The sequence below is a fragment of the Neltuma alba genome, unplaced genomic scaffold (genome assembly GCF_004799145.2).
Source record: "Neltuma alba isolate B1F8T4 unplaced genomic scaffold, ASM479914v2 tig00003860_pilon, whole genome shotgun sequence".
In the NCBI taxonomy this organism is placed as follows: domain Eukaryota; kingdom Viridiplantae; phylum Streptophyta; class Magnoliopsida; order Fabales; family Fabaceae; genus Neltuma; species Neltuma alba.
Window position 1 is genome coordinate 78,349 of NW_021633453.1, and position 12,401 is coordinate 90,749.

General features: G+C 34.6%; 1 protein-coding gene across 1 annotated transcript; it reads left to right on the forward strand.

Annotated features, from left to right (window-relative positions):
* Positions 1-6,059: 6,059 nt before the first annotated feature.
* On the forward strand, positions 6,060-11,274 carry LOC114742694 (chaperone protein ClpD, chloroplastic). The gene is made up of 12 exons (XM_028930922.1): positions 6,060-7,002; positions 7,528-7,688; positions 7,771-8,000; positions 8,142-8,250; positions 8,337-8,467; positions 8,605-8,706; positions 8,803-9,087; positions 9,169-9,257; positions 9,508-9,802; positions 9,928-10,161; positions 10,293-10,526; positions 10,755-11,274. The coding sequence occupies exons 1-12, from the start codon at positions 6,269-6,271 to the stop codon at positions 11,046-11,048; spliced, it is 2,898 nt and encodes a 965-aa protein (XP_028786755.1). The 5' UTR covers positions 6,060-6,268; the 3' UTR covers positions 11,049-11,274.
* Positions 11,275-12,401: the final 1,127 nt, after the last annotated feature.

Below are 12,401 nucleotides of genomic sequence, written 5' to 3' on the forward strand. Positions count from 1 at the left end.
ACTTCTCTCACACAAATGAGCAAACTCTTGTTTGTTATTTGTTTTAAATTGGCTCAGTGTCTTTTGATTATAATCATCTATGCTTTTTATGTGCGGAGGCTTCTCGAAAGCGAAAGATGGTGGACAGGGATAATTAATAATAATATAAAAATTGTGATTCAAAATATAAGACGTTATCAGAATAATTAATGAGTTTTTTTTTATTTTAGCCCTAATTAAATATAAAAGAAAAAGGAGTGATAATAAAAATATAACATTAAAGACAATTTATTATTTTTTGGGGGTAAAATAATAAAATTTTATTATTTTAGGACAAATTTAATGACTTAACTTTTATTTATTAAAATGTGAAAAAAGTTAACCAATTTTTTATATTGCGGAGCGGAAGGAGTATATTAACAACAACTGATGTGGAAAACCTAAAAAGACCAGAGGCAAAGAGAACGCTGCTTGTAAGCATTGCTTTGCTATCAAAGACTACTTGGAAGTTGATAAGTGAACGTCATAGAAATTAAACAAGGTGTCGTGTATTAGGGGTGTTTAGGAATGTCCGGTTCCTATTTTAGTCATATTGAGATGGGATAGTTCTGGTTTGAAAATTTTTAAAACAGGACAAAATCCATATCAGAACGAGACGAGATGCAGGACAGAATTGTCCTGTTCAAGTCCCGTCACAAAATATTTTCTTTATATATATTAAATCATATTAATTTATTTATAAACACATTTATAATGTTATATTATAAAAAATAACCCCTAAATCTCTAATTTCTAATATTTTGTACTTCCATTTGGGCATATAATGTTATAATTCTTCAATCATTTTAACTTAAAATTCAAATTTCTACTGTAATTGTTTTTCATATTGGCGGTGAATATAAACCCTTTTCGAAATTCATATGAGCCTCATATATACTGTATACATAATTGCATCCTAATAATCAACGCGCATATATATATATATATATATATATGCAAGCAGGTTTTTATTATTTATTTTATGTGTGTAGAACTTACAAACAAACACCGTATATACATGCATATATGCATATAGGTTCGTCTATAAAAAATAACTAAAGTCAAGAGTACTGCAATGAGATGATGCTCATTAATTAAGTCACTTAATTCCCATGATATATGTAATTGACATTCATAGTTTTTGGTTCATGTTAGACAAACGCTTTGTGTTTTTAACTTAATTCCCTATGAAACTCTGAGGAAGAACTTACCAGAGAAGAATGGGATGTCACCAAAACAAGACATACTCAATACTTCTTTGGGTTAGTATATCTACTGTTAATGGCTTAATGATTCTTGAATAAAATATCACCATTTTATACTTTGGCTTTGATTATACATACCTCTGTTCCCCCCCCCCCCCCTCATCACAACAATTTTTATATATTAACATTCCTTAATCTAATTATTAATGGCTGAATGAATCATCCCTGGAACGGGGACAGTAGAGAGAATCTTCTTTAGGTTGCCCTTTCCAGAGAAAATAATAATAATGATCAGCGGACAACGTATCTTGCCAAAAAATCAGCGGGGAAAAGGAAAGTAAGTTCCTACACAAGCTTTCTTGTCTGGAAAAGGCAACCTAAAGAAGCTCTTCACCACATCCATAGCACCATCCACAACTTCCAAGGGAACCCCATGATCCACAATCAAAAACACTCCCAAACCCCTCGCAACATCGGCTAGCTTGGCTAGCTCCTCTGCTCGAACCATGGACTCAGATCCTGTTGGCGACTGCATCAAGATTTTCCAAAAATCCAGTGATCTGCCAACTCCTCTACAATGCTATGCAAATCCTATATATGGTAGCATCTGCAAAGACATGATAAACCTGAGTCATGCCTTGTAGAAACTGTCCTTTAGAGTTATTCTGCAACTTCCAAGAAAACAAGAAGCGGCACTCCCAGGGTTAAAAGGTTGGATGAATATTGTTTCTTTGCACATCCTTGAGGAGGAGGAGGAGACTGAGCTCACTATAAAGTTAAGCAACCTTGTAATTCTTTTATGGATGAATCCTGAGAGATGGGGTGGCCCCTGTTGCAAGATGAGATTCCTCTTCATCTAATCCAAATGCGGTTTATCAGAGCAATAATATTCTTAACCAGCTGATGAGGGGTGTCCATCCCTTGTTAAGGGAGAAAAGAGTTTGTTTAAACCAAACTCTGAAGTCACAAAGTTCTAAATAATGCACAAAACCAGAGGGAGAGAGACAAACAAATGATGCAACGTATTTCCAGTTCATGGCGTCCAAAACAGCAGAAATTAATTAGTAGAATTTAAATAATGCTTTCTTGGAATATCTCCCGAAGGAATGGCCTTGTTCAACAGCTTCCGTATGAATTGAGCGAAATTTCCAGAACAAATCTGTAGAAGATGAAAGAGAAGATTATATCAGAAGAAATTAAAAAGAAAACACCTTTTAACAGTATACTCACCAGAAGGATGACTGATACTCCAGCATAGACTATCTGGGAGGTTATTAAAAGAAAGTGGAGTTCGGAGAAGCTGTGGAGAGAGATATAATATATATAGCGTTCACCAAGTCTTCATTCCATCTATAGGACACCAGAAAGATGAGTTATGCCCTCACATAGACCAAATATTCGGTTTTGGTCATTTAATTAACAATCTGCCCTCTAATGTTTGAGGGCAGGGTATGCATAGATCAAATTAAATCGGGTTTGTTATCAATCCAAAGTTTGGACCAATAAAAACTTTGGGCTGAAAAAGACAGCCTGAGGTCTGGTCTAGTCCGATACTAATCCGAGATCAGGTTTGACTGGATTTAGTCCTTTGGATTGTGTGAAATACAACCTTAATTTAATTTCTTTTTAAAATTTTTTTCTCCAATAAGAGGCAAGATTGTAAGTTACTGTTTAAAATTTTGCACATATTTTAATTCAAACTTCATCAAATTTAATCATTCCCTTTCAATTTTTCAATAACGTCATTTTTATTTATCAATTATAGATCTCATATTGTGAAAAATATATATATGCTCATTATTTAGGAAGTTAATAGATAAATCTTGATTATTTAAATAGACAAAAAACTTATATAGAATAATTAAAACAAATTAAAATTATATAAATAATAGTTAAAAATTTTAAAAGAAAATTGGGTCAAATTGAATTGGACCAACAGGCCTTAGGGGCCAATTCCTAGTCCAATCTAGCCCAATGAGACTAGTTTGGTCCAATCTAGCCCAATCTTTTTTCGGGCCAATCTTTTTTTTGGATCGGACTGAATCGGGTTTGTTGGAATTAGACTGGACCATACTAGACTATCGGGTTTTTGTAAAGCCCTAGTTGAGGGTTAGCCAAATTATTGAAATACGACAAATAGAGAAACAGTTTCAGTGATGAGCATAATAATGTTCATCGTTGAGGTGAAATATAAACAATTCAAAATCAATTTTAATAATTTAAATTTAAAATTTTCAACCAAGAATTTGTAAATAAAAAATTATTTTTTTAAAAAAACTAATAATTAAAAGATTATATTTATTTTGGATTATTTATCTATTAAAAGAAAAATATTTTTTGAGAAAACAAAAATATTAAATATTAAATCTCAACCGTCCATATTAAATTTGAATGGCTAAGATTTGATAAGTATCATGGTGCTCATCCCTCTAATAAGCACCAAAATTGATTCCCAAATAGAGTGTGTGTATGGGAAATTTTTTTTTTTTTATTCCTGTGTGTTATAACTCAAATCTTTGAATTTTAATGTAAGTTAATCTTTTTAGTACGTTTGATTTAGTTGAAATTAAGTCCCTGAATTTTAACTTATTATAATTCAAATCCTATAGTTTTAATTATTTAAAAATTTAGAGACTAAGCATTAATTAAGTCAAAACTCTATTTATATATTACATTATAACTCCGTAAAATCTGGATTATAATTTTCTTTCTCCTAATATATGTATATTCTTCCACGTACTATTTTCATGATTTGACCATCGACCCATTTTTATTAAGAAAAAGACAAAACTATAATCACACGCTTTTCACGGCTATTGCGAGTCACAAACCGGCAGAAAGAAACATGACGAGAGGTGAAATGTGAAAGTACATCCAAAAAGGAATTTAGTTAATTCCACTTTGCAAACTACATTTCAACTTAACGTAAGAGAACCGCATTCTGTTTCCCCACAAAACAAGGACCTTTCGCCCCCACATGAGCCCCCTCTCCTACACGTGTTGACGTGCTAAAGCTTCTGAAACTGAGTTGCTGGACACACTTTGAACACGTCAACGAATCGTGACTCAGAAATCAGAATGATTTAGTTATCATATTACTCAGTAATATATTATTGGTGGGATGTGTAGTTATGATTTTATTATATTATATTCCTTCATCTAATTATTAATGGCTGAATCACCCAAAGCAGCTATGGTTCCCAATGGGGAGGCTTTTTTTTTTTGTTCCAAAACAATGGAGAGGCTGTTTGTGTGGTAACTTGTTTAGAATAATTTATAAATAATTTTTTAATTGTGATTTACAAAATACAAAATAAATATATTAGAAAAGTTTTGTTTCGATTTATATAAAATATATTTATAAAAGATTTTCATCCCTATCCAAATGGTTACTGTGTTCCTAAACTGATCTGCAAAAGCCAAGGGCGCCAGCGCAAGGCAATAGTTTTTGACTAATTTCAGTACACCCAAAACCTAAAGCAATGAGAAAGCGACACTTGTCCACCTTGCTTTGCCACAAAACGCCACTTGGCACGTGACCCCAAGGTGTTGTGCGCATGAAGCTCCACTTGCCCCCAAACATGCTCATTTTTATTACTACTTTTGTCTTATTTATAAAATAGATGAAAGAAAAAACAATTTTTTATCCTATTTATAAAATATTTTAAAATTTTTTTTTATATGGGCATTTAATTTTATTTATTATTTATTATTGTGTTGACTTTATTTATATGAAATATAATATATATTAAATATAAATAAAGTTAAAAATTTGTTAAATTTTAAATTAAAATTAATAAAATTTAAAGTTTTATTTGATATATATGAAGTATGCTGGAAGTGACTTATAAATAAGATCAAAAAAGCATTTCCTACTACTACTATTATTTTTTTCCTTCATACAACGGTAGTTTAGTATTTTACTGAAAAGTCCCTCACTTACATGATAAACCCCTCAATTCTGCTTAATTGTCATCATTAGCAAATCATCACTTGCTCTCTTGCCAAGCAAAATGGAGAACCCCCACTTGATTGCACCTCCATTCAAATGGCTTGCTCTCTCACGACAAGCAAAATGGAGGACCTACACTTGATTATTATTGCAACTCCATTGCTAGCCTTCGGGGCAGACAAGAGAAAATGGGACACAGATTAAGATCATCTGGTCAAATTGGCACCGTAGGTTTTCAAAACCATGCTTCCAAAACGGCGGCGTTTCCCACTACAGCGTGAATACTGAACCGGCATCTTCACAACGAGACAACCCCCCCGTATGCCTCAAATTGATGTGTTAGGTTAACGAAAGAAGAATTTGCAGGAAAAACACATTTTTAGGTAACCTGAAGGAAATTCATATCTCTGAGGGCCACAACAAAATTATATTCTACGCATTGACGTGCTACAGTCTCAACAACAAAATTAGGAGACAGACGTAACAAAATTAGGAGACAGACGTTGAACACGTCAAGCAATCCTTCCTCACTCCAATTTAATTTTCCTGTCTGACTTATTAATATTTCTTTAATTGATGGGATGTACTATAGTTATAATATTATATTCCCTAATCTAATTAATTTATGGGGCGGTTCATCCCTTGCATAGGGACAGGGGAGAGCATCTCCAAAACCTGCAGAAGCTTCTTACATAGGCGAGAAAGGTCGTTCATGTACGTTCGCTTCGAACTCACCGTTGCTTACGTTGATAAAAGTCGCATGATGTGACATGAAAGAAAAGCTTTAGAGGTTATCCAGAAAAAGAGAAATAAAAATAAGAAAGAAAAGTAAAGTGAGGCTTTTTGTCCTGGGAGACGTGTCTTGGATGTTTTGTTAACTTCATGCCTTCCTTCTTCTTCCTTCCTTCTTCACGTTTGTCCCTGGGAATGGAAAAATATGGCTTTTTTCTGTTGGTGACGAAATCAAATAAGAAGAAAATAAATTCGATGCTTTCCTGTGATGGGTTCATCATAAAGAAGACTTGTTCTCTGTTTTGCTTTTTCCGGTGAGTCTTTTTGGCGGCACAGTTCGAAGCAGGGACTTCACTCGAGGATGATGCAAATTTCATCACCTTCGGTTCACTCTCGCTGCAGATTCTACCCATTCTCTATAGGATCATCCGCTTCAAATCGATCTGGCCGTGTTCATGTCCAACGCAAGGCGATTACTTTCAAGCTCAGCCCAGTTCGGTCTCTGCCGGCGGAACCCTGTTCTAGTTCTCCTACGCTTATTGCGTCGTCAAACTCACCTTTCACAAACGGTTCATCCTCTCATGGAAATTTTCTTGTGTCCCAAAGAAAAGGTTTCATATCACTACGCAGTAGCAGCAGGAAGATTAGGAAGAAGAAAGGTCTCACTGTCTGTGCGGCGTTTGAGAAATTTACTGAAAGAGCCATAAAGGCTATATTGTTCTCCCAAAGAGAAGCTCAGGCCCTTGGCAAGGAGGTGGTTCTCCCACAGCATCTTTTGCTGGGATTAATAGCAGAGGAAGATCATTCTCCTGATGGGTTTCTTGGTTCTGGTGTGACCATTGATAAGGCTCGAGAGGCAGTTCGAAGCATCTGGAATATCCAAATTTCTAGCTCTGCTGGTGATGATGGTGAGGATAAAAAAGATGGAGCTTCCGTTCCTCACCACCATGTCCCCTTTTCAATTGGCGTAAAGCGAGTGTTTGAGGCTGCCGCTGAATATTCCAAGCTTCTGGGCTATAATTTTATTGGCCCTGAGCACATAATGGTTGCTCTGTTCAACGTTGATGATAAAAACGCCGGCCTAGTCCTCAAGAGGTAGTGCATCATATCTCTATATTGTTTGGAATCTGATATATTCCTCTCTAGTTACAAACAAATTGATTGCACATATAATGGCCCAGATATTTAACTACAACTACAGAGGAATTTTTTTTTTTTTTCAACCTGTTTCTTTTTTTAGCTCTTATTGCTAAAACCTAATGAAGTTTGATTCCCCCGGCAAATTCATTAATTACTTCATAACACGCACCTGATTATGTCTTGGAATTCTATAATTTTTTAGATTAATTTCCCAGTTATGCCTCTAGTGGAATCTGATAAGAGTTTCCCGAAGCTAATTCTGGGAAGTCAATCCCAAAAAGATATCCAACCCCCCTATTCTACATATCGATTGGTTATGGGTATGTATATCGGTCCCACAATGGGCCAAGACTGAACGGTATTCTGCTGAGGGGGCCAAAGAGGAAGTAGTACTTGTATAGTTGACTCACATAATAATTTGAGGTTGTTATTTTGATTAAAATTTTTTACGGATGTTGCAAATGTACTGCTGTTTTTTAGACTGGACGTAAACCCACACCACTTGGTATCAGAAGCATTCTCCAGGCTACGAAAGGAACTTGACAAAGATGGAAGAGAACCTAAGATGTTATCCAAAGGGATGCGTAATAAGTCTCTTTCAAGAAAGGGCACTGCCTCAGGATTCTCTGACACATCCAAAGGTAGGAAACATTCTCTTTAATTTTGTCAAATTTGGGTACTTATATTTCAAGGCAGACAAGTAATGAAACTTTGTTTTGTTAGATCAAAGCGCTCTATCACAATTCTGTGTGGATCTCACTGCTCGTGCGGATGAAGGACTAATTGATCCCGTTATTGGCCGAGAATTTGAGGTTCAGAGAATTGTGCAGATTTTAGCTAGAAAAACCAAAAGCAATCCCATTCTTCTTGGTGAAAGTGGTGTTGGAAAAACAGCTATTGCTGAGGGTTTGGCCCTTCGAATTTCTCGTGCGGATGTTCCTGTTTTCCTATTGGTGCGTTTCTCATCAAGTAGTTTATGTTCTTCATGTTCTTCTGTCCTTTAAGCTTGTGCCTTTTGGTGGGAATTAATTAATAGATGCGTATATGTAACTTATATTAGTTTCAAACTTTATTCCTGCTTTGTGTTTACACAGACAAAGCGTGTCATGTCTTTGGATGTTGCATTATTGATGTCTGGGGCAAAAGAGAGGGGGGAGCTGGAGGATCGTGTTACAAAATTAATAAAAGATGTAATACAAGAAGGTGAAAACATTGAACATAACATAAAAAAGTAAACTTTGGTTGAATAGAAAAATTGCTTTAGTTCTCATTGGTTTCTTCTGATACAGGTAATGTCATTCTTTTCATTGATGAAGCCCATACTCTTGTTCAGTCAGGGGTAGTTGGAGCAGGAAAACAAGGAGCTAGCCTTGACATTTCTAATTTACTTAAACCTGCCCTTGGAAGAGGTCAATTTCAGGTGATTATTTCTCATGTAATTTGTATTTACTGATTTTTGTTTTCTTTAACTACCAAAACTCTTCATGGGTAGCCTACTCCAGAACTGCTAGCAACTACATTCATAATAAAGTGCATTAACATTCAACTTCTCTACAGTGCATTGCATCTACAACCATAGACGAGTACAGGTTGCATTTTGAGAAAGACAAGGCATTGGCACGACGATTTCAACCTATTCGGGTTGACGAACCAAGTGAGGTTGGTTTAAATATTCATACCTTTTATTATTCTATGTAATGTAAACAGTTAGTGCTAATTAGATTTCTAATTTTGATATCATGTGATTATGTATAGGATGATGCAGTAAAGATACTTATGGGCCTACGTGAGAAATATGAGGCACACCACAAATGCAAATATACACCAGAAGCTATAAAGGCTGCAGTGTATTTATCAGCAAGATATATAGCGGATAGGTATCTCCCTGATAAAGCTATTGATCTTATTGATGAAGCAGGAAGCAGAGCTCATATTGAAGCCTTTAAGAGAAAAAAAGCACAAGAAATTTGCATACTTTCCAAGAGCCCAGCTGATTACTGGAAAGAAATTAGGACGGTTCAGTCCAGGCTTGAAATGATGGTAATATTACTGCTTATGGCATGCTTGTAGTTGTCTGAGTTGTTTACATTGTTAGTTTGTGTCTCATGCATGTCATTTCAGGAAGGCAAACTCAAATATGATGGCGCTTCTGATGATGCCAATGAACTCATCCTGGACTCCTATTTGCCTGACACAACCAATGATGATGAGTATGTGAATCTATCATAAACTTTTGTTTGGACGGGAAGAAAAGTAGGAAGGGAAGAATACTAGGAAGGAAAATCCCCAGAATAGTAACCTTTTAAAGTATTTTTGGAAGTTTTCTTTTCTAGTGTTCCCTTCCCATATTTTCCCCTCACTTTTTCCCCAATCCAAACATAGCCTAGGTGCGCAGAAGGATGTCACTTGGGCTTAGTTTGGTTTCTAATTCTAAGTGTCTTACTTGTTCTTTTCCTTTAGACCTACGGTGGTTGGGTCTGATGAGATAGCAGAAGTTGCTTCCCAGTGGTCGGGCATCCCTGTTCAGCAGCTCACTGCTGATCAAAGAATGCTTTTGATAAACCTTGAATACCAACTGCACAAACGTGTGATCGGACAAGAAGAGGCTGTTTCTGCCATTTCTCGAGCTGTTAAGAGATCACGAGTCGGTCTTAAGGATCCCAATAGGCCAATAGCAGCAATGCTCTTTTGTGGTCCAACTGGGGTTGGCAAAACTGAACTTGCTAAATCTCTGGCAGAATGCTACTTTGGATCAGTAAGTGAAGACTAGGATGCAGCTAATAGACATTCAGTTTTTCCCCTTGAAACTTTTATAAGATTACTCACAGTTCTTCTGTAAGAGTTGAACATAACAAGGAACTGAAAATGTTTTTATGTCAGGAGGCAGCCATGGTACGATTAGACATGAGTGAATACATGGAAAGACACACAGTAAGCAAATTGATAGGATCCCCTCCAGGTTATATTGGTTATGGAGAAGGAGGCACTTTAACAGAAGCTATTAGAAGAAAACCATTCACATTGCTTTTGCTTGATGAAATAGAGAAAGCTCATCCAGATATATTCAATATCCTTCTTCAGTTGCTTGAAGATGGCCATCTTACTGATTCTCAGGTTTGTACAATGCTGCAGTGAAACTAAATCAATCATCAACAGATTATGAGTTACTTTATGCTTAATTTGCTACTGTTTTAACCAAGTTAGTTAATTTTCTCAGTCTTTGTTTTTGAAATTGGATCTAACAGGGTCGAAGAGTTTCATTTAAGAATGCATTGGTGGTAATGACTTCAAATGTGGGGTCTAGTGCCATTGCAAAAGGTCGACGCAACTCCATAGGTTTCTTGCTTCCAAATGACAAAGAAACTTCATACAATGGTTTGAAATCAATGGTGATGGAAGAATTAAGGACATATTTTCGTCCAGAATTTCTAAACAGAATAGACGAGGTGGTAGTGTTTCAAACCCTTGACAGGACACAGGTTCGTTTTCTTAGGATATCGTTTCTAATAATGCAAACTCTTTTTACTATGAGCAATCAATTGGATATTTTAAGGAAAAAAAAGTTATAAATTTAGAAAACAAAGTGGATTGAGGTCTTATATTTAAAATCAAAATAAATATCTTGTTTAGCTTTATATTTAGGATTAAAAGTAATATCACGTTAATATTTTAAATGCTAACTTATTACATTACCATTTTAAATGCAGCTTCTTGAAATATTGGATTTGATGCTTGGAGAGGTGGAGAAGAGGACCAGGTCTCTAGGAATTGAGTTAGAGGTGTCTGAATCTGTGAAGGACTTGGTGTGCCAGCACGGGTATGACCCTACATATGGTGCTAGGCCCCTTAGGAGGGCAGTTACTTCACTCATTGAAGATCCCTTGAGTGAAGCAATCATTGCTGGAGAGTGCAAACAAGGTGACAATGTCCTAATTGATTTGGATGCTGATGGTAACCCATTTGTTATAAATAAGTTTAATCAAATTGTCAACTCATCTTGACACAACTTAACCATGTAAATAACCATTCTGCAAGGAATAGGTCCACAATTATTTATATTCTGTTTTTCCCCCCAAGAAAAGCCCCTTGTTTCTAGCCGGGGCAATTCACTTGTGTGTGTTGAGCACACCAATCATTCTTTTTATGAGGGAAAGAAACTCCTAATTCCATCAAAATGTAAAATAGTAAAGTTATATTGAATTCATAATTATCTCTACTTGACAGGTATAATTCTTTATGAGGGATTGTCTTTAAGTATTGATTAATTATTGGTGTAATTACATTTTTAGTAAGCAATTAGTTGTGTTAAACACTAAGTCTACGATAGATTGGGTCTTCTAATCATAATAAAATTTTTGAAAAAAAATTATCTGACTTTTATGTAATTTAGTCCAAAACTGAGAGGCTATCTTATTTTGCATTTTTTTTGTTTGAATGTTAGACCTAAAAAATAAAAAAGGGAAGGTGCCATGTTATATGTTGATTATATACAAAATCTGTTTGGAACAACTTATAGGTAGTTTTTCAATAATAATTTATGGAATACAAAGTAAGTATATGAGAAAAGTTTTATCTCGGTTTATGTGAAATGTGCTTATATGGAATTTCCACCATGATCCCAAACAGGTACATAAACAGGTACATAGTATGTGATGATGCTCGCTCCTTTCCTATTTATACGTGGTATAATAAGTTTATATTTTGTTTATAAGTCATTTTGCAGAATTTATGAAGGATTAATAAGGGTCAGTTTGGATTGGCAGTGGAAAAAATAACTTATTCTTAATCTAATTTTTTAAAAAAGTAAGATTGGATAAAAGTTAAATTGGATAAGGTAAATTGTGTTTGGATTGGAGTTTAAAAAAATTAGTTTGTAAAAATTAGATTGGTAAAAAACTGTTTTGATTATAATTGAATAAAAATAAGTTTGTTTGTAAAATTATCAAAATAAGTATGAGTTTTAATAAATAATGAAACATGATTAAAAAAATAAATTCATATAATATAATAAATTTAAATTAATTTAATATAAAGAAGTGAAATTTAATGAATGAATTAAATTTTAAAACATTAAAGAAATCATAAAAAAATATTTTAAATATAAAGGTGAAATATGATAAAAAATAAATTTATATCATACTCTTTTAATCTTAAATATAAGACCGAACGACTATAATAAATTTAAATTAATTTAATATGAAAAAGTGAAATTAATTCAAATTGTTTCCCCCACACGCATAAAACAGAGGAGACGAGCTCGAAGAGAGGAGATGTGTGAAGCGGGAGACAAAATCACAAAATGAGCAGGAGGAGAGAGGATTTTTTTTGAGCCACCAATAATTGCCTATAAACCC

Excerpts from the sequence above, each read along its gene's own strand:
- LOC114742694 (XM_028930922.1), top strand. The coding sequence starts at position 6,269 with ATGATGCAAATTTCATCACCTTCGGTTCACTCTCGCTGCAGATTCTAC. Across the intron at positions 8,001-8,141 it reads ATGTTCCTGTTTTCCTATTG|ACAAAGCGTGTCATGTCTTT; the intron begins GTGCGTTTCTCA and ends GTGTTTACACAG. Across the intron at positions 10,527-10,754 it reads AAACCCTTGACAGGACACAG|CTTCTTGAAATATTGGATTT; the intron begins GTTCGTTTTCTT and ends TTTTAAATGCAG.